Source organism: Cydia amplana, chromosome 24 (genome assembly GCF_948474715.1).
Source record: "Cydia amplana chromosome 24, ilCydAmpl1.1, whole genome shotgun sequence".
Taxonomy (NCBI): domain Eukaryota; kingdom Metazoa; phylum Arthropoda; class Insecta; order Lepidoptera; family Tortricidae; genus Cydia; species Cydia amplana.
Window position 1 is genome coordinate 9,140,065 of NC_086092.1, and position 19,281 is coordinate 9,159,345.

General features: G+C 35.2%; 1 protein-coding gene across 1 annotated transcript in view; it reads right to left on the bottom strand.

The window, feature by feature from the left end:
- Window positions 1–14,720, bottom strand: part of LOC134659026 (glutamate decarboxylase) — a 65,212-nt gene extending 50,492 nt beyond the window's left edge. Inside the window, exons 1-3 of the mRNA XM_063514634.1 lie at window positions 14,423–14,720; window positions 13,903–13,978; window positions 12,726–12,801 (exon numbers count right to left, since the gene is read on the bottom strand). Of these exons, the coding sequence (XP_063370704.1) occupies window positions 12,726–12,801; window positions 13,903–13,968 (142 nt within the window). The 5' untranslated portion in view covers window positions 13,969–13,978; window positions 14,423–14,720. The remainder of the gene's footprint in view (window positions 1–12,725; window positions 12,802–13,902; window positions 13,979–14,422) is intronic.
- Window positions 14,721–19,281: the final 4,561 nt, after the last annotated feature.

The window sequence follows — 19,281 nt, forward strand, 5'->3', positions numbered from 1 at the left end:
CTTTATGTTCTACATCATATGGTTGAAATTTATTTGTAAATGAACAACAATTGTTGATTGTGTATTGTAAAGAGATAGTCAAAGTCTGGAGTTTGCCCTTTTGACGGATTAAAACGAGATAGGACTAGGGAACCTTGATTAAGGTTTTGTGTGTTTTTCTATAAGTCTCATGTAGCGGAAAATCTGTCTGTATGTTCAGAAGTTAGGACCATGTTTTGTTTTTAAAACAATAGACAGATCTTTGCAGGTTCAAAAATGTTTTTCATTTCTTTGATTCTAATAAATCACAGGGTTTTTAATAAAACAAAGATATCTGTATTTTTGCTTCAGTTAAATAGGTATTATAGGTCAATTCGAACGTACACTGATATCAGAATGACATCTAATGTTACTACACCTAATAAATTACAATATTATTAAATAAAAAAAAAAATTAATGGTGTTTACAAACAATTTAATTTTTTTTGAAGTGAAAACTTCTTTAGCGGCGCTGGGCATTTTTTGAGGTGGGGAAAAAATGATAAACTCGAGACAGCGTAAGGCGATCTCGTGACCGTAAGGCGATCACGTGACTGTAAGGTTTAGATGACCACTCATTTAGATGACATTTAAATCAATAAAGAAAAACTCAATGACATTACATGAAAAAGGTTCCAATCTTGTACGGGCTGAAATACGAGGATCTCACAGTTCTAATTCTTTATATCACTCAAATATAATTACAATAAAGCTAACATTTTGATGAAATCGCTAATAAAAGTGAACTCTAGTACTGGTGAATAAAACTCAAAATATCATGACCAAATATATTTAGATGCGAGGTCTGCAAGGTAACTTTAAAATTTCTATTCGAATTTTAAACAATTAACGCTACAAATTTAAGCTCACTGACCAGCAATTTCTGAACTAAAGTTATTCAATAGAAAGGAGGATGGGTCAATTATACGATTTGTTAGCTGTACGTCCAATACGCAGTTCGTCCAAATGATATTTCAATTTGCATTTTGTCCAACACGTATTTTAGTGCTGCAGACATTTTGGACTAGTCATTGAGTTTTCACTTCTGTCGGCACTCCCGGAGTGCAACCCGTTGTTTTTTTTAATGGTGTTTACAAACTCCACATTTTTCTAACCTTTTAAGTTTTCTTTTCGATTTGAAGCCGAATGAATCGCTCAATAGTTTTTATGTAATGATAAATCCTTAATGTATATGTGATGTGACATAATAATAAAGCTAGACTTTTTTAGTACCTGTTGTTTGGAATTTGGAAAGACAAAAAAAAATCATAGAACCGTGTGAAAATCCAAATGGGAAATGAACTGACGTCCGAAAGTTGAACTGTGCACTTATTTAAGTGCCCTAAAAGCCCTCAGCAAATGTTTCGGCCCTAAGCCCTTAACCCGCTTAGCGAGGGGAGAGCGGGGAAAGGTGGCCTGTCAAACGCATGGATAGATATAAGATGAGGATGATGGAACAGATGTGGGAATTCAAATTGAAATATCTTTCCTGTCAGAAATGTTTTGGTTAGCAATTGTAAAAAACGACTAATAAGAGTAATAAGTAGTAATAAGAATAAGAATAAGAATTGTTTATTGCCACATACATGAACATAAAATAGAGTTAGAATTACTTACATAATAAAATAAAACAGTTGTTATCATATACAAAACAAAAGTGAGAAGATGTTTGTATTAGGCAAAGGGTTCCAGTCTCAGCGTGTGCCGGGCCTAGGTGCCCGGCGCTGGTTTTCAGACCGGTCCCAGACTAAGGACGGACTAATCTTAATGTATGTAGGTAAACGAAATATAGTATAGTAGAATCAAGAAAATATGACTGGGTCTGTGAGCTCTGTGGACTTTATGAGTCCAAATCAGTTAATTTACAAAAACTGAATTGATAAAAAAATCCATATAGATTAATAATCGAACCTGCTCAAAAAAAAATCACGAGAATGCGCCCTGTAGCCTGTAGCGAAGAAAGGTTTCACAAGCGGACAGACTAAAGCGCTCGGCCAAAAAGTATGTATAATTCTTAAAAAAAAATTACAGTAATATAATTTTTTAACTAATTATTCAATGTGGATACCACTGTACAAAACCACCAAACAAATAAGACCTTTTAAAGAACTGGCTTAAAATTTAATGTTTTACGTGTACGAGGGTTTCATAAATTCGTCATATAGAACCCCAAAACTAAAACTAATGCTCGAGTAATGCCAAATCCAACAAGTTAAACACAGATTATAAACCCGAAGAGATATTAACAACCCTCCCCGCCAAATCTTAAGATCCAATTTCCTTTAAACACAACAGACCAAATAGTAAAAGCACTTTGACAGTATTTGTCAAGCATTACATCGCATTCCTGATGTTAGGAAACACCAAAATAAGGAAAAGTTCAACTATTCTAAAATGAACCTTAAATATATCGCAATAAAATATACACTTTTCGCATTACTGACTTGGCTTACCTCACCCACGACTCACTAAAATAAATAGTCATTGAAATTTCAACCTTAAGGTGTTCACGTTAGAGTTGATATTTAACTGTGTATAATGTTCTGTGGTTCCTCACAAAGCGGCATTGCAACTAGGGTTGTCACTCTTTGAATTAGGGTTGTGTTTTGGATGGAATGTGTTTTTTTGAAGAGTGTTTCAAAGTGTTTAAGCTGATTGTAAGCGAACTGTGCTTTTGGGGCGACAAGTGTGAGCAAATATCAACATGCGGGCCCTTGATGTCTATTGCAATCTGATAGAAGTATGATATACGGACAAACAGGCTGGAGATATTGTATGACGATTTTACCGTTTCTCTCTGGCTATTTTGTGATACCCTGCTTTTGTTGTTTGTATATGTTCGTACATGTTTATGATCATGACGAATTTAAAATGTCTTTTATCTTCTTATTTATACAAGTTTTTGCCAGAACAAAATTGAATGAAAGGAATAATAAAATTTGGAAATAATATTCGGGGCATTATCTATGAAAAGGGACCTTATTGTCGATGGCCCTTACGCCGCACAGCGTCGCGCCGTCGCGCGGCATTGTATTTATATCGGAGCATCGTCAATAATGCCGTAAGCGCCATTGACAATAAGGTCCCTTTTCATAGATAACGTCACATTTAATTAGATATACAGCAAGCTAAGGTCACAAGACACAATTGTTTACATGTTTTTGGTATAATCAACGCACATTTTAAGGTGTTACATTTAATGATTTTAATGTATTACTTATTCGCATTAAAACTATTCTGCCTAGCTTACTTTATATTTAGATTATTATATTTTAACTGATTAAAAAATTGTATTATAATGTACCTCCTAAACATTTAATAAACTAATTTTCGTAAAACAAAACTCTTGATTTACTTAAACCAATATTTTGAATTTAACACTCTTTTGACAAAACGAATAATCAAACCCATCAATTTTAATAAAACCAATAGCAATAGATTTATATGCAAATGCGACATTCCGAACAGAGCCAGTAACCCTAGCGGTGTTGTTTTAATTACACCTAACCCTCCCCCTGCCGATTAGTTACACTTCACAGGGCCACAGCAGTGCAACGGTTAGTTCATAATATATTAATTTTAAATGAGACGAAGTTGTATACTTTTTAAGTTTTAAACGTTATTATACAATTAGGTAAATGTCTTTTTCGGGATCGTAACCTTGGAACCTGATTCAGATTTTATAAATTGTTATGGTTTTGATTTTATTTTTATACGACTTTCACGATTGCTCAGTCTGATTGGTGCATGCGAAGAGCTACCACCTAAGCGAAACCACAGCTGTAAGTACTTACCTACAGTCAAATGTAAAAATATGGGTGCATATAACTTACTCAAAAATATGTCCCATAGTTCTTAATTCGCTGACATAAGAGCTATTTTTGAGTAAGATGCGTGCACCCATATTTTTACACTTGACTGTACATTATATTGCAGGTTTGATTTAAATAAATAAATATTAAAGGACAATTTTACATAGATTGATCTAGTCTCACAGTAAGCACAATAAGGCTTTGTACTGTAGGCACTCACAGAATACATGACATATAGCTATATGTATATTCATAAACATATAGCTATATGTGATGATGATGATGAAACAAATATTTGTAATAAACACAAATAAACGCCTTTACCAGGATTCAAACCCGGGACCTCCTGGTTCTTAGGCAAGCTAAGGTATAGGAGGGGGTCTTCTTAGGGGGTAGGGTATCAGGGCAGGGATTTGTTCGAAGTGAACTGTCTGTAATAGACTGTGTCCTGTCGCGTGCAATACGGCCGTGATATATCGCGTCGCAGCTGCATTTGGCGAGCGACGATATTAATTCCACATTCCGACAACATGCAGCCAACATTGCATTCCATGGAATTCTCGAAGCAACAACTTAGGGTCAGTAAGTATAATAGGGTAGGTATTCCAAACGTTTTTCATACTAGCTTCCAGTTGCTTCCAGCAAAGAATATATTATTTATATTTAATTATAGACGATTGAAACTCCCAATACCGCTATAAAAAATTGTGATTAATTCACTAGAAGTTTAGGACGTTAGGGCGTTCAAGACAGATTTTTTAGAAAAAAATAAAACTTGAAAATCTGAATAACTCAACTTACGCTCCTAAGTCGAGGGCTGAAAAAAATATTCAGAATCGGGTCTTTACGATGCCACTTGCAGCACGATGTCAGCAGATCATGCTTATTCGAGATAGATAGGTCATTTGCGGGCGTTCAAAACAGATTTTCTAGAAAAAAATTAAACTTAAATATTAGAATAACTCAACTTGTGCTCCTAAGTCAACGGCTGAAAAAAATAGTCAGAATCGGGTCCTTACGATGCCACTTGCAGAACGATGTCAGCAGACCATGCTAATTCGAGATAGATAGGTCATTTGCGGGCGTTCGAAACAGATTCACCGGAAAAAATAAAACTTGAAAATCTGAATTACTCAACTTATGCTCCTAGGTCGACGGCTGAAAAAAATAGTCAGAATCGGGTCCTTACGACGCCACTTGCCTGACGACGTTAGAAGATCATACTGATTCAATATAGATAGGTAATTTGCGGGCGATCAAAACAGATTTGCCGGAAAAAAATAAATCTTAAATATTAGAATAACTCAACTTATGCTCCTAAGTCGACGGCTGAAAAAAATAGTCAGAATCGGGTCCTTACGATGCCACTTGCAGAACGATGTCAGCAGACCATGCTGATTCAAGATAGATAGGTCATTTGCGGGCGTTCAAGACAGATTTTTTGGAAAAAAATAAAACTTCAAAATCTGAATAACTTAACTTACGCTCCTAATTCGACGGCTGAAAAAAATATTCAGAATCGAGTCCTTACGATGCCACTTGCAGGCTAGAGGTTAACCTCTAGCCGCCCAGAGACCTATAAAAAGGTCTCCTGTTCCATTCTAATTTGAACTTTGTGTTGACAAAATTAAATTTCATTTTGCTTGGCAAGGTTTGACAGAAGTTAACGGCTAAAAATAAAACTCTACATGTAAACATCTTGCGCGGCATTACAATATTTGACGTTGTGAAGCTGCGCGCAGTACAGTTGAGTCGCTCGCGGTACAATACACTTGGGGTCATTTTTGAGCTGGTGGGTAGTTTCCGCCCACAATATTTTCCGCGTAGAAATCGTTAAGCTTTTAACCCTTTTTGGGGCGAATTTAAAAAAAATCTTGTGTGAAAAAGCTTTACTTACTTAAGAAATGTGTCAACTTCAAAGTTAAAGGTAGTGATTTAATATATATTCATATTAAGCGCTCAGAATTAACCTACAATAATGGGATTAACGTATAATACACGTCCATCGCAGAGGCAGAAACTTTAACAAAAACAAAATAAAAATAAAAGTCGTATAGGTAATCGTCTTAAATCCGCAATTAGTGCCAATCACGGAGTTTTCTAATTGCGCTCTTCTCGGAATTCGCGTCATTATTCTGAGGCATTAAACAGCCCCCTGGCTGAGATCACTCGCTCGCTCGGGCTTCGCTTGATAGAGTGCGGCTCATGTGGGCTTATGGGCTTTTTATCAAAATAGGGTGGAAATGGACTCTGATTTTTTTTAAATTAAATGTACTATTGCACACTCAACTAGTGTGCAATAGTACATTGTCAAAATGACAACGGGGGGGGGGGGGGGGGGGTAAGTGAAATATTGTACGAGAGTCTATATATTCACGACAGCTGCAGGCTGGAGTAAATAAAAGACTCGAGTATCAATATTCTTACCCCCGGAGTTACACACAATATTTTTCATCAGCACTTGCGAAGAAAAAACTAAATTTTAAGCGGAATAATTCTTAAATAAATACGGTGACATTTCAAACATTCGTTCACCATATTGTCTTGTTTTAGCAGGAATAGCAGGTTAGGATTCGAAGGCACAGACCCGTCCGGGTGCATTTATAACATTTTCTGTTATTAATGCCTAATGTTTTAAACAAGTCCCACTCCACTTTAGGGAGCCGGATGAGCCCGCAAATGAGGCCCGGGTAAACCCGGTCATTACATCTTGCCCGGCTCTCCCCTCCTACAATTGATAAACGATACTGGCTGGATTTGATAGACAAGGGTTTTTCTTTTGGGAAAGATAAATTAAATGTAGAATATTGGGGTTTGAGTATATTCTTTAAAAGTTATCAATGTGATGTATTTTTTTATTGTCAGATGGAGTGTTTTGAAGTGAATGTATTGTCTTATTTTATACCTACACTTTTCAGCATATTATAGCTTTTTAATTTTATTTCTAATTGGATTTATGGACGTATTTGTATATTTTATACGAACAGAACTAAATTTATAACTTTTATAGGTCAAATTGATAAATACTCCCACCGTTAAGTTAACTACGATGTTGATGCACATTTATCCAAAGAATTCTAAAGTAAAGCACCCCATAAACATTACAACGATGGGCGAACCATTACTTACTTGTACCCAATTTAATTGATTTATATTTGAAGTTTAATTAATTTCCAGCTCGCCGTTCCTGTAGAGGTAAAGCCCAGTAACTACCCCAGCTTCATTCACAACATTTGTGCCGTTCTGTAATAGGGACCTCAGCGCAGCAGGCCCATCACGCATACCCCGGCCGGCGAGAGCAAAAATGCGTTGACAGCTTAATAGTGCGAGGACACACACTTTGGTCGATGTCGATAAAAACAACACGATGTACTGGACCACCGTTATGATATGCAGAAGTATTAATTATTGTTGTAAACAAAATTAAAACCAAGTGTTTGTATTTATTCAGTATTTTATGTAATTTTCGTAATATACAATTAGCATTTTTTCTAAATTTTCTGATTTTAAACTCCTTCGCCTTGCCGATAAAATCCATTTCATATAGTAACGTTATTAACTTCGTCTAACCAAAAACTCGATATGATGTGTGGGGTACTTATCTTTTCTTTTAATAAAGCTCCAACCATTACATTACCGATTTGACGTCCGTTTGCATCTGAGGATTCGTCTACGCTTACGTAAATTCTAGCATTTGCAAGTTCAGTCGTGATTTGGTGCATTTTCTCTTTATATGCAATGTCCAAAGTAGTTCTTCTCAGAAAAGATTCATCGGGAATACAAACTTTACAAAATTTTCCGGATATGCAATTTTTAATGAAATTATTGAAAATGGGGTTCTTAATTTGGGTCCAGGGGATGTTGCAAGCCAAAATAAACTTTAACAGTTCCAGATTGAATAAATTTTGTGTTTTTGTTGAAACGCCGCAGTGCCTTTTGCTTCTGATGTGCCTTTGTAAGGAAGATTTGGAATTTAACATTGTGATTTCACATTTTTTACAAAATAAATGTTCAGTTCGATCTTCTATATATTCCGCGTAATCGGCTATTGGCATGGCGGGTCGATAATATAAATGAATTAAATGATGGTAAATTAATTTGTCTCAATGTAATTTCTACGATTGACACCGATTGATTTGAGTCAATGTCAAATAGTAGTTGTTTATAATCGCGAAATACACAAATAATATGAAAGAGGTCTATTAGTTACGAGTATGTGAAAAGTATCTATTTACAACTGTCACTCTTATCTATTACGAACATTCCCGTGAGTATGATAAATTGATTATAATTGTAATCAGTTGATTGAAATAGTATATAAGCTTAAAAATAATAATGTGAAATGTGTGTGTGTAAATAATAATTTTATGTTGATAGAAAATTGTTTTAGGGTTATTCTTAGAAACGCGTGGAGGTATCAAGTTGAAATAACAAATACTAATGGCTCAGTTTAAAAAAAAAAATTGTGCTTAATTAAAAGTCGACTATTCTATCGACATCCATATGTCGATAGAATAGTCGATATTTAATTAAGCACTAGGAGCAGACGCATTTTTGCTCTCGCCGGCCGGGGTATGCCCATCAGCCATGGTTAGAAGTGCGTATTTAATACAAATATATCTAGTATAAGAAATATTATATGGAGGGTCAGGGAAATATTTCATTTCATTTCATTTATTCACTTCAATCAATCAGCACTTACAGATAAACCTTACGTGTTAATTGGCATTACATTGCATGCTTAGTGTCTAACATGCATTAACTGCAATAAATACAATAAAATACAATCGGATTAAATATGCCTTAAGACGCCGCATTTTAGTCGTCTTTAACATAGGAGAATCAATCCATATTAGTCACATTTAAAAAAGGCATCAATTTAATATCAATATGTCCCACAAGAAAACTGCACTCTAGAAGAGACTAAAAATTTATCAAATTTTAAATATGACATCAATCAATATCAATATCAATACATATTATAAAACAAAGTCCCCTGTCGCGTCTGTCTGTCTGTATGTTCGCGGTAAACTCAAAAACTACTGTATGGATTTTCATGCGGTTTTCACCTGTAAATAGAGTGACTCTTGAGGAAGGTTTTGGTGCAAATATAATTTGTAAAGATTTTGTGTAAATTCGTTGAACTACTATTAAATATAAAATACAAAATGTTCATAGTAAAAATACCAATTCCAAATCTATCCGTATTTTCCGCATGCGCCCCTGTTAATGAACGTGCCTCGCCCGGGATCGAACCCGCGAGTGGGGTTCCGTGTACCCTAATTGATAAGTTTTTTAGGGCCAGCTTAGGGGTCTGAAGTTTGGTGATTAATTGATGAATTTAGCGTTTAAAATTAATGGGATGCTGTTTATGAGCGAAGTGGGAATTTATTTTTAAAGTGATTTTAAACTGCATTTTTAGTTCTGATAGCGACCTTGGTTGCGAACTGTTGCGAAGCTAGGGTTTTGGGTTTGAATCCCGGTAAGAGCGTTTTTTTCTTATTTATTTATAAACAAATAGTCTTATAAAACATGGAGGTAAGTAAGCTAAGAGCTAGAATTTTTTGTAAAACATATTCAATATATATTCATATTTTGTGTAAATAGGCACGGATATTTCTTTCTCACCTTCAGTAGGTAAATATTATACCATTTATACCTACCTACATGTTCTGGTAATTTAATTATACATAGTTATATCGTTACGAATACTTTAAAGATTCAACAGTTCAAATTATTCGATCTTCATTCTAGTGGATAACTACAAGCACTTTAGAAATATAACCTTGTCTTTTTAAGTACTACGAGCAGCTCAAGACTTCTAGTCTTTTTAAGATTGCACATGCAAATTTTCGAGAAACTATTTAGAAATAGAGCCCTAATCAGGAAGTGATCTTAGAATTCTCAAATTAGACATTTTCTGTGTGCATAATTATAGGGTATTTGACTAATAGTCAAATCAGTTTCTTTTTTCGAACTGTCAAAACGATTTTGCTACTATGGAATTTATATGAAACACTAGCATGTGACGTCACAATCAAATTACCTCCTATTTATAGTTTAATACCGGTTTTAAAATAGAAATTGTCTCGAAAAATAACTGCCGTCTACGTTTCTCTCTTAATCTTTCCGTGCTTTATTTCATGCATGGTGTAATAGTTATTTGTACAACAAGAGATCAAAGTTTGATATTTCTTCGAGTGCTTATTTTGAGTCCCGTGCAAGCGAAAGATTCTATAATAGATTCACGAGCGTAGCGAGTGAATCTAATTTAGAATCTTGAGCGTAGTAAGGGACTCAAAAGCGCACGAGATGTAAATAACTTTGATCTCGTGTAGTTCACAAAACTTTTCACCTCAGCAGTGAGAACATATTAGAGAACCCGAAAAATGTATTCCTTCTTCATCACTTACCTCTATTCACTCATGTTTTCTTAAGATATGCCAACAATTAAATTTTCACCTCAGCATCTCGAACAAGGGTACTTTGCTACTTAAAAACAGTGAGTAAAATCGAATTTTGCTCACTGAGTGAGCAAAATCGCATTTTGCCCATTTTGTCTCACTCAGTGAGCAAAATGCGATTTTGCTCACTGTTTTTAAGTAGCAAAGTACCCTTGTTCGAGCTGCTGAGGTGAAAAATAATTTATTTTAAATACAGTCAAATACCCTATTCCTTACTCTGGGACTCAATTAATTGTATTTGTAATATCTTGTATTTTAGGTATTTCTTGTACTACTTATACCACTTTGGTGACTTTAGAGGCTTAAATACAAAGTTCTACAATCATATTCAACTTTAAGCAGTCTGTCGAACGTCTACGCAACCCTAAACCTATTCAACGTCCCCTCCCGACGCGTGCGCATGTTTCCGTTTCCTGACAGCGTTTACCGCCATCTAGCGGCGGAAATAGATAATACGCCTCTCGAGTTACCGTAGATAACGAAAATGAGTTGCCACGAGGGAGAGAGTTGCGTAAAAAAAACTGAACAGAATAGGCTACATGACTAATTTTCATTTATGGTATCAATCGATCGGGTTTGTTTTTAGGATCAAATGTCTATATGGGACCCATTGCATTAAAGTAACACAAAAGTCAGAGATTGTAGTCAAAGGCCGACAGTCGCACTTCACTCGCGAAACGCCTTAAACAAAACGATAAGGGAACGTGACGTCAAGGTCTCTGGGAGCCCATCTTGTAGTATGGACAAAACAAGAAAATTGCGTTTTTGTCCGTGGAATATTGCGTTTGTGTATATAGTTGCTATACAATTTTTTTTTGGATGAAATGTAAGGAATCGAATGGTGTCCTTACTTTTATCGTTTTTGGAAGTTAAAAAAAAACTTAAATTTTGAAACTTTTAGGTCCTGTATTTTTGTAATTTTTCAATATTTTATTATAATATCTACATTATAATAAAATATTGAAAAATTACAAAAATACAGGACCTAAAAGTTTCAAAAGACATTTGCTATCTATTTTACTAGATTTTGTTATAAAATTCAACATGTGTCATCATCCCTATTCATTTTGTAGCCCATTTGTATCCTGATTTTTGAATTTCTTTTATTTTAACAACGTAACAGCGGCAAATTTAAAAAACGTAGGCGCGCAGCCTAATTGTCCCATATAAAATTTGAATTTGGCGCCTTTGCAACAAATGTGTTTAACCGGATATAATAAGAAGAATATAGGTTAGTAGGAAATAGGTAAATATTTAATTACTTGGAACTTTTTGGAAGATGACGATTCTTTTTTTCGTGAGATTGAAATGTTGCAATATTTATAGAATTACTGTCACGGTAATGTAAGGATTTTTTTAGGGTGATGTCCGGATTTTTGCAAGCCTTCTGGCATTAAGTTCGCCTTTTGTACAATGTTTACTGAGCAATAAAGTTCAATTTTTTTTTTATCAGGACCCTAACATCCCTGTCTAGTCTATGAGTAGGTAATATATTCGGGGCTTACCGCGCATAGACACAGATTGTTTTTTTACGAGCTCTGTTTGTCCCCAGCATTAGGGATCAGTGGCTTACGTTTGTTGGCATTACTCACTCCAAATGGGTTCCGTGGGTTTATGACGTGGGTTTAGGTTAAGTAATAAGTATGATTTGGGTAGAGGGATATTCAACTAACAGATGTCAAAAAAGAAATGTTATTCGATATTAAGTATATTCAGTAGGCACCTTAGACAAAACAATACTAAGATTTTTAAAGCTGTAAAGTATTGTAGCAAAAAAATTTTGCAGCTAAAATAGATGGCGCTGTAGCTGAAATAGTCCCTGAAGCGGGGTTTCAAATACTGGATCGTACTAATGAGTTTTTTGGAACTTACATACGATAAGTAACTTAACTTACGACTTATCATTTGTTGTTTACCAGCTTTTCGGTGAAGGAAAACATCGTGAGGAACCTGCATACATATGCGAAGAAATTCAAAGGTGTATGTAAAGTCCCCAACTCGTATTGAGCTAGCGTGGAGACTTATATAACCTAAGTGCATGAGAGGACGTCTGTGTGTGGCTCGGTAATCCGGCGATGGTCAGTCCGGCAGACAGTTAGCGTCTTAGATGGCCTGCTCTATACGCCGGATTACAGAGCGATCGCATTGTACGGTAGTGCCACATGTTTGTTTGCTTTTATTTCCCATATAAACCCTCTAATCCGGCAGTTCCAACAATCCGGCAAAGGGGGAAAAATCGGGCGCCTACTGTATATAGGCTGGATTATTATTTTATAGACCAACAAGGGTTTGCAATCCGGATCCGAAATGTATGAAATTATCCCAATCTGGATCCGGATACGTTGATCTTCCCATACATTTCAGATCCGTCGTGCAAACCCTAAGACAAACCATGTCTATACATAGTACATACATATATCTAAGTACTCACAGTCATAGTAGAGGTTGCCTACGGAGGAGGTCAGCCTAGGGGTCCCTTGTCCGGAAAGTGCCGCCATTCTCTCGCCCTGCGCAAATAGAAACATATTTTAATAAGATTTAGCATGATTATACAATAATTTTCATCAAACGTATAAATCTAATCTAATATCATGGAGTTTTTTTTCAAAAAGTACCTATTCACAGCTGTTATGGAGGCCTACTGCTTAAAATATGCAATTATTCGTTACATTTAAAGGATTTTCACTGTTGCAATAGTTGCCCTTAATCTAAATTTAACGAGCTGTTCAAATACAATCATTAACCTTAAATAACCTTAAAATGTAAATTGGTATAATTAGGCTAAAATAATAAAATTAGTCGTTTCGTTTTCATGTTTAACTGTAAATTGAAGGCACTCTTTTTAAGTCACTAAAATAGATCTTAATTCGTTTCAATAGAGTACTGTCCGATTCGAACTTTAAGATACGTCAAATATTCCATCTAGATACGATATGGATTAGATATATGATATATCAGTGGCAAAAGTGACGTTTCTTCAAACAAAAACGTCACACGTTGACACTGATATACCTAATCCATATCGTATCTAGACGTAATATTTGACGTATCTTAAAGTTCGAATCGAGCAGTAAGTCAGTGTGGCCGATATACGTTTCGATGCTAGGCCGCGAGCTACGGCGGTCGTAGACTCGTAGCTCTTGCTACGAGAATTCTTTCTACAGTTTGATTTGAAATACATGTAATATTTACAATTATAAAATGTAATTTATCGTTTTGTCATTAATTTTAATTCAACACAAACATTAAACGTATTAAAAATAAAATTATTGTCAGTTATACCTTAATGAATGTTTATCTAATGATTCGAAACGTTCATGCGTAAATTTAATATTAGGTAGTTTTAATTTTATTTAGGTTACTTTATGTTGTTTAAAATTACTAAAATGTAAAAAAAAAAATTAATTAGATTCATAATCAAATTCAATCATGAATATGAAATGCATTATGTATCTGTATCTAAAAACACATACCTACTATACAACTATCCATAAAAAATAGAAAAGAAAATAAATAATCGTGCTATGAAACATTAAAATGTCAAAAGTCATGCAAAGCGTAAAATCAAAATGGCGGCCAAACAAGATGGTGGATAAAAATGGACGAACCAGTTGCATATGCTCAGCTATTGACTTGCAGTAGGAAAAAAAGCCGTCCAGAGAGATTTTTGACATTTTATCTATTCTGGAAAAAGAAAAACGTATGTTAATGATGCATTTTGCGGCTTTAAATTAATAAAAAAAGTAATTTAAAGTAAATTTTATTTTATTAAAGCGGAATAAAATTCTATTCCTTAGTTAGTTTGAATTTAAATGCAAAATACTAATAGTTTACGACATTAATCCTTAATTAAAGGTAGGAAAATAGTTATATTCAAGTATTTTTAATAATAGGTAAGGGTTGGCCTTGTAATCGAAATATGACAGCTAGGCTAATAGGTATATACAGCACAGACATTCTGCGCATGCCCCAAAAAATCCATACTTAAGGTCAAACGGCCTTCGGGACCGTATATAGGTATGGACTTTAAAATGACATTTTGCTATACAATGACGAGAAATTAGAAAAAAATCTATATAGCTACAATGATATAATCTAACATAAAATATTAGTCTAAAACATACGAACCTTACTCGAAGTGTCGAAAATCTATTTACTTTAAATTTAATCTAGTTTAATTTAAATCTAATTTACGAGTTTAAGCCGAGCACTATTTGTACGAGATATTTTTAGTGGAGAAACAAATGACTATATGGCAGATGGGATCGTTCATATAATTGTAAATATACAACGTATTTTCGCGCAATTTCGACTTTTTATATATGTTTTTCATATATGTTTAATTTTTTAAATTAGCTTTTAGAAACTCAGCTTTTTTGGAAGCTGGTGAGGTTCCCAGACTTGGGGACGACTGGAGCGAGACTGGGGGTAGGTCGAAGGCTTCCAGGGGTTGTTGGTGGCGCCTGCGCGCGGTGGGGGGGGATGGGGGAGGGCCAGATACAGGTCACCCCCTAGTTTGGGGATCGATACGGAAACGGGGTATGTACGTATGAATATGACGGGCGTTTGATAGTTAGTTAAGTACATATATGTTTTCTGGCATTTTGTATTGTAATATATCGATTGCCTTATCTATTGTTGAGATAATAGCATACGTTTTTTTTCCAACAAGACAAGATGTGTTAAAATATATTGTACGTATAAGCTAAATAAACATATTATTGATATATAATATGTTGTCAATAATTTATTTCTTTAGTTAGAACATTTTTTGCGTGTTAAATAGTTGTAAAAACTTTTTTACCTTTAAACATTAATCAAAAATAAATGTCAGTAATCCTAATAATAAATATAAAATAATATCAAATCCTAAATGGATTTTTACCCACTTGAATTTTTTATAAAAGTAAAGTAAAAGTAAGTAAGCAGCAAGTAAAGTAAACTGCGGTCAGCAAATAATATTTATTTATGTTGATTCTGAAACGCCAAAATAAATTTTATTTTATCCAACAGCTGTCCCCAGTGGTCCTAATTAAACGTCTGCATTTCATGACATGCTAAAAACCGTATCACCTACGTCTAATAAAACCCTTATAAATCTGCCCTTAATTTCTAATATCTCAATTACTTTCACCTGTCCTGTAAGAATCTTTTCAACTGAAAACAGCAAAATCGCCCTTTCGAAGAATTCATTAGGAGGAACTAAGGGTTTATGAACCCACGACCTCCAGATTGAAAGTATAAGTACTTAATTATTATTCTTTTAATTGATACGCGATTGGGGGTCAATTAAGGAGTATAATATCTGGGAGACCGAGCTTTGCTCGGAAAACATATAAAATCTCAAAAATTTGCGTTTTCCCAGAGATAAGACCTAGCTAGATCGATTTTTCGCCCCTGAAAACCCCCATATACCAAATTTCATCGAAATCGTTAGAGCCGTTTCCGAGATTCCCGAAATATATATATATATATATATATAAAAATAAATAAATATGCAAGAATTGCTCGTTTAAAGGTATTAGATAGATATATATACATATACATATTATTATACAATATTATATTTGTAACTTGATATCTTCTGCAGTCGGTGCAGTTTTCTTCAGTTCTTTCTCCTTAAAGCCATATCTTTTAAAAAAGAAATGTTTAAAGAGAAAAGTTTTTAGGCTGCTGTCTGGCTGCTGTAGAGATTATTCTTGGTTCTTGCAATGAAAGCCGGTTGAACAGTAATTGCAAAGTTTGCAAAGCGTGGGAGGTGCTCACTAAAGGTCACAACCCGAAGTGTCAGTCGCCCACGCCCGCCCACGATATTACCTTCCCTGATGCTTCGATCCCTTGCCAAGCATTCGCCTACGCAAACCAGTACCAGGCGTGGCACATTCCGCGATTTCATTGCTACAAACCAAAGATTGCGATTGCGATTGGATTGCGTTGCTACAAGTACCTACAAGTACATGCTGCCCGCACCAATTTTGGTGGAACGGACGCCAGCTCGGGCTTGGCCTGCTCTCGTTATAGACGCGTTTTGTTAGAGAGTGAATCTTCTGTACCTAGTACTATTATTTATTCTGTACAGTATATATAATTTTGACATGCGTTTATATTATAATGTTGTTGTAGATATGTTCTTACAGAACAATATTGTGATTGATACTCTGAGAGGTTGGTCATGTCATAACTGAGCAAATTTTTAGGGACCCAACTACGAAAACGACACAACATAGCTGTTTCATACATTTTGGTTGATCAGATGTCAATGTTTTTTATGGAACAGCTAATTTTTTTGCCATTTCGAATTTGGTCCCCTAATAAAAAATGTACCATAATCAGTATTCTGACCTACATATTCGCCTCTCAAAATACGGTCAGACATAGCAAAACCAATCTGTATGTAGAGACTTTGTTATTTTGGTTCGAACTCTCGCTTCGCTCGTACATCACCTTTACACATCTACCCACTCATTTCGGATTGGCAGCGCAGCGGCCCAACGCTCTGTTCTACATGGTTCTACTCATTTATACCGGTATCGTCTTAGGTCAAATTCAAATTCAAATTCAAAATGTTTTATTTGCAAATATAGGTAGTACATACAGTGATGGTAATCTTATAATAAGTGGTGTCGCTATATTTGACCAACAGGCATGCAAAAAACATATGTACATATGTAGAAATGATTAAAATTTTAAGCATATTATTGTATGTTTAAGATTAAAATCACTCCAAGATATAGGTCGTCCCATTCGTTTTTCGTCAAGTTCTTAAATAAGTCCTATTCTGCTTTCGTCACCCATTCTACATTCGTCACAATCGTCGGTAGTGTTCAATGTAGAATGGGTGACGAAAGCAGAATAACTATGACTTGACGAAAAACGAATGGGACGACCCAAGACGATACCTTTATACCTACCTATCGGAAGTTAGAATGAAATTAAATGTCACTTCTGTTGAATTTTAATTGATCTGGGATTTGGCTGGATCATTTTAGGCACTGATTTGAAATTTACGACTTCATATTTTTAATATTTAAAACCTTCGCGTTTTGAACACATATTAACTCACATTTAATCTGTTTTGACATTTTGCTGGGACTTCAGTTGGCCGCGACCATGGCCAGTGAAACCTGTGTCGAAACGTCGGTATATAAAGGTAATTGAATAAATTTCGCGTTAGACCCGTCTATAAATGTGAGTTAATATGTGTTCATATTTTTAAGCCCCAAAACGCGAAAGAGGGGTGCTATAAGTTTGACCGCTATATGTGTGTGTTTGTCTGTGGCGCCGAGCAACGTAGCTCTTAAACGGATGAACCGATTTTGATGCGTTTTTTTATTTGAAAGCAGGATTTTTAGCGGTGGTTCTTAGACATATTACATACTTTGTCAAAATCTGTTCATCCACCTATTTCATTGCGTTGGTTTTTTTTTTAATTTAAATTTTATTTTGATTTTAACCTCACATTCTATGTATTTCTTAACCCTTTCTGATATACAGAAGCATACAGAAGACACTAAATTACAAATGCACCTCTCAAAGGCTTAACCCTTCCTCAGTCTGAACACATCTGTAATCTGGCCCCAACCCAAGATAGACATTTAAAGAGTAGTCTATCCCCCAAGAAAGGCGTATTCGCGGGTCGCACGCAAGAATCCTAACAACCTAAATAAACCTGGATCAGTAGAACCGAGGCTCTGGGGCCGTGATTGGGTCCAAGCGCTCATGTTCTTTTCAAAAAACTTTGTAAAAAGTTCGTCGATACAACCAGTCCGTCCGTCCGTCCGTCCGTCCGTCTGTCACCAGGCTGTATCTCACGAACCGTGATAGCTAGACAGTTGAAATTTTCATAGATGATGTATTTCTGTTGCCGCTATAACAACAAATACTAAAAACAGAATAAAATAAAGATTTAAGTGGGGCTCCCATACAACAAACGTGATTTTTGACCGAAGTTAAGCAACGTCGGGCGGGGTCAGGACTTGGATGGGTGACCGTTTTTTTGCTTGTTTTGCTCTATTTTTCGTTGATGGTGCGGAACCCTCCGTGCGCGAGTCCGACTCGCACTTGGCCGGTTTTTTATTTTATTTAGATTAGTTTAGTTTTTAATTTTTATTATAAGTACCTACTTCGTATATTTTTAACTTTAGTTTTTAATTTTATTTTAAGTAAGTACTTAGTTTATTTTTAACTTTAGTTTTTAATTTTAGATTGTAATTTTATCTGTTGTTGCATGAATAAATTATTTTTTATCTCTTAGACACGGCCGAGAATGGAATGTCCTCAGTGTTTGGAGATGGGTTACTGTCATTCTCTGTATACTCTGGTCAAACAAAATGGCTGCCTGAAGAAATGACGTCAGCAAGGCCACGCCTACTCGGTCGATACAGCCTTATACGCTTTGGTAAGAAGGTTGGAACTTCACAGGATTTTAAAAGCGCTTACTACCTTTTGTGTAATCTGGCATGTAAATTATTTCATGGACAAATTGAAAGCAAGACATGATTTAATAATGAAATCAATTTGCAACAGACGAGACAATAACAAGACAAGAAGAAGACAAGAAAAGAAATAAATTTGTAATAGAAGAAAGTAGAATCTTTTTTGCTGTTGCATTTTCATGATTAACGTCTGGGAGACCGAGCTTTGCTCGGAGAACTTATGGGGCCACGAGAATGTCGCTTACGTAACGACATTTTTCTAATCTAATACTTCTGAAAATGCTGAGTAAGCTATATTGGGTCTGTTAATATTTCACGACGGCTAAGAAATTGGCAGTATATTCTAGAACTTTAGGGATTTGATTAAGGTAGCTGCCATACAAGGCGAAAGCGTTACGTAAGCGACATTCTCGTGGAATGCCCCTTATATCGTTCATCGAAATCGGAGCTGTTTCCGAAAATTTCTCATTTAAACGTTAACTAACTACTGGACCGAACGTCTTTGTTTATTGAATTGAAATATTTTAACATTAGGACAAAATATTTCTTCAG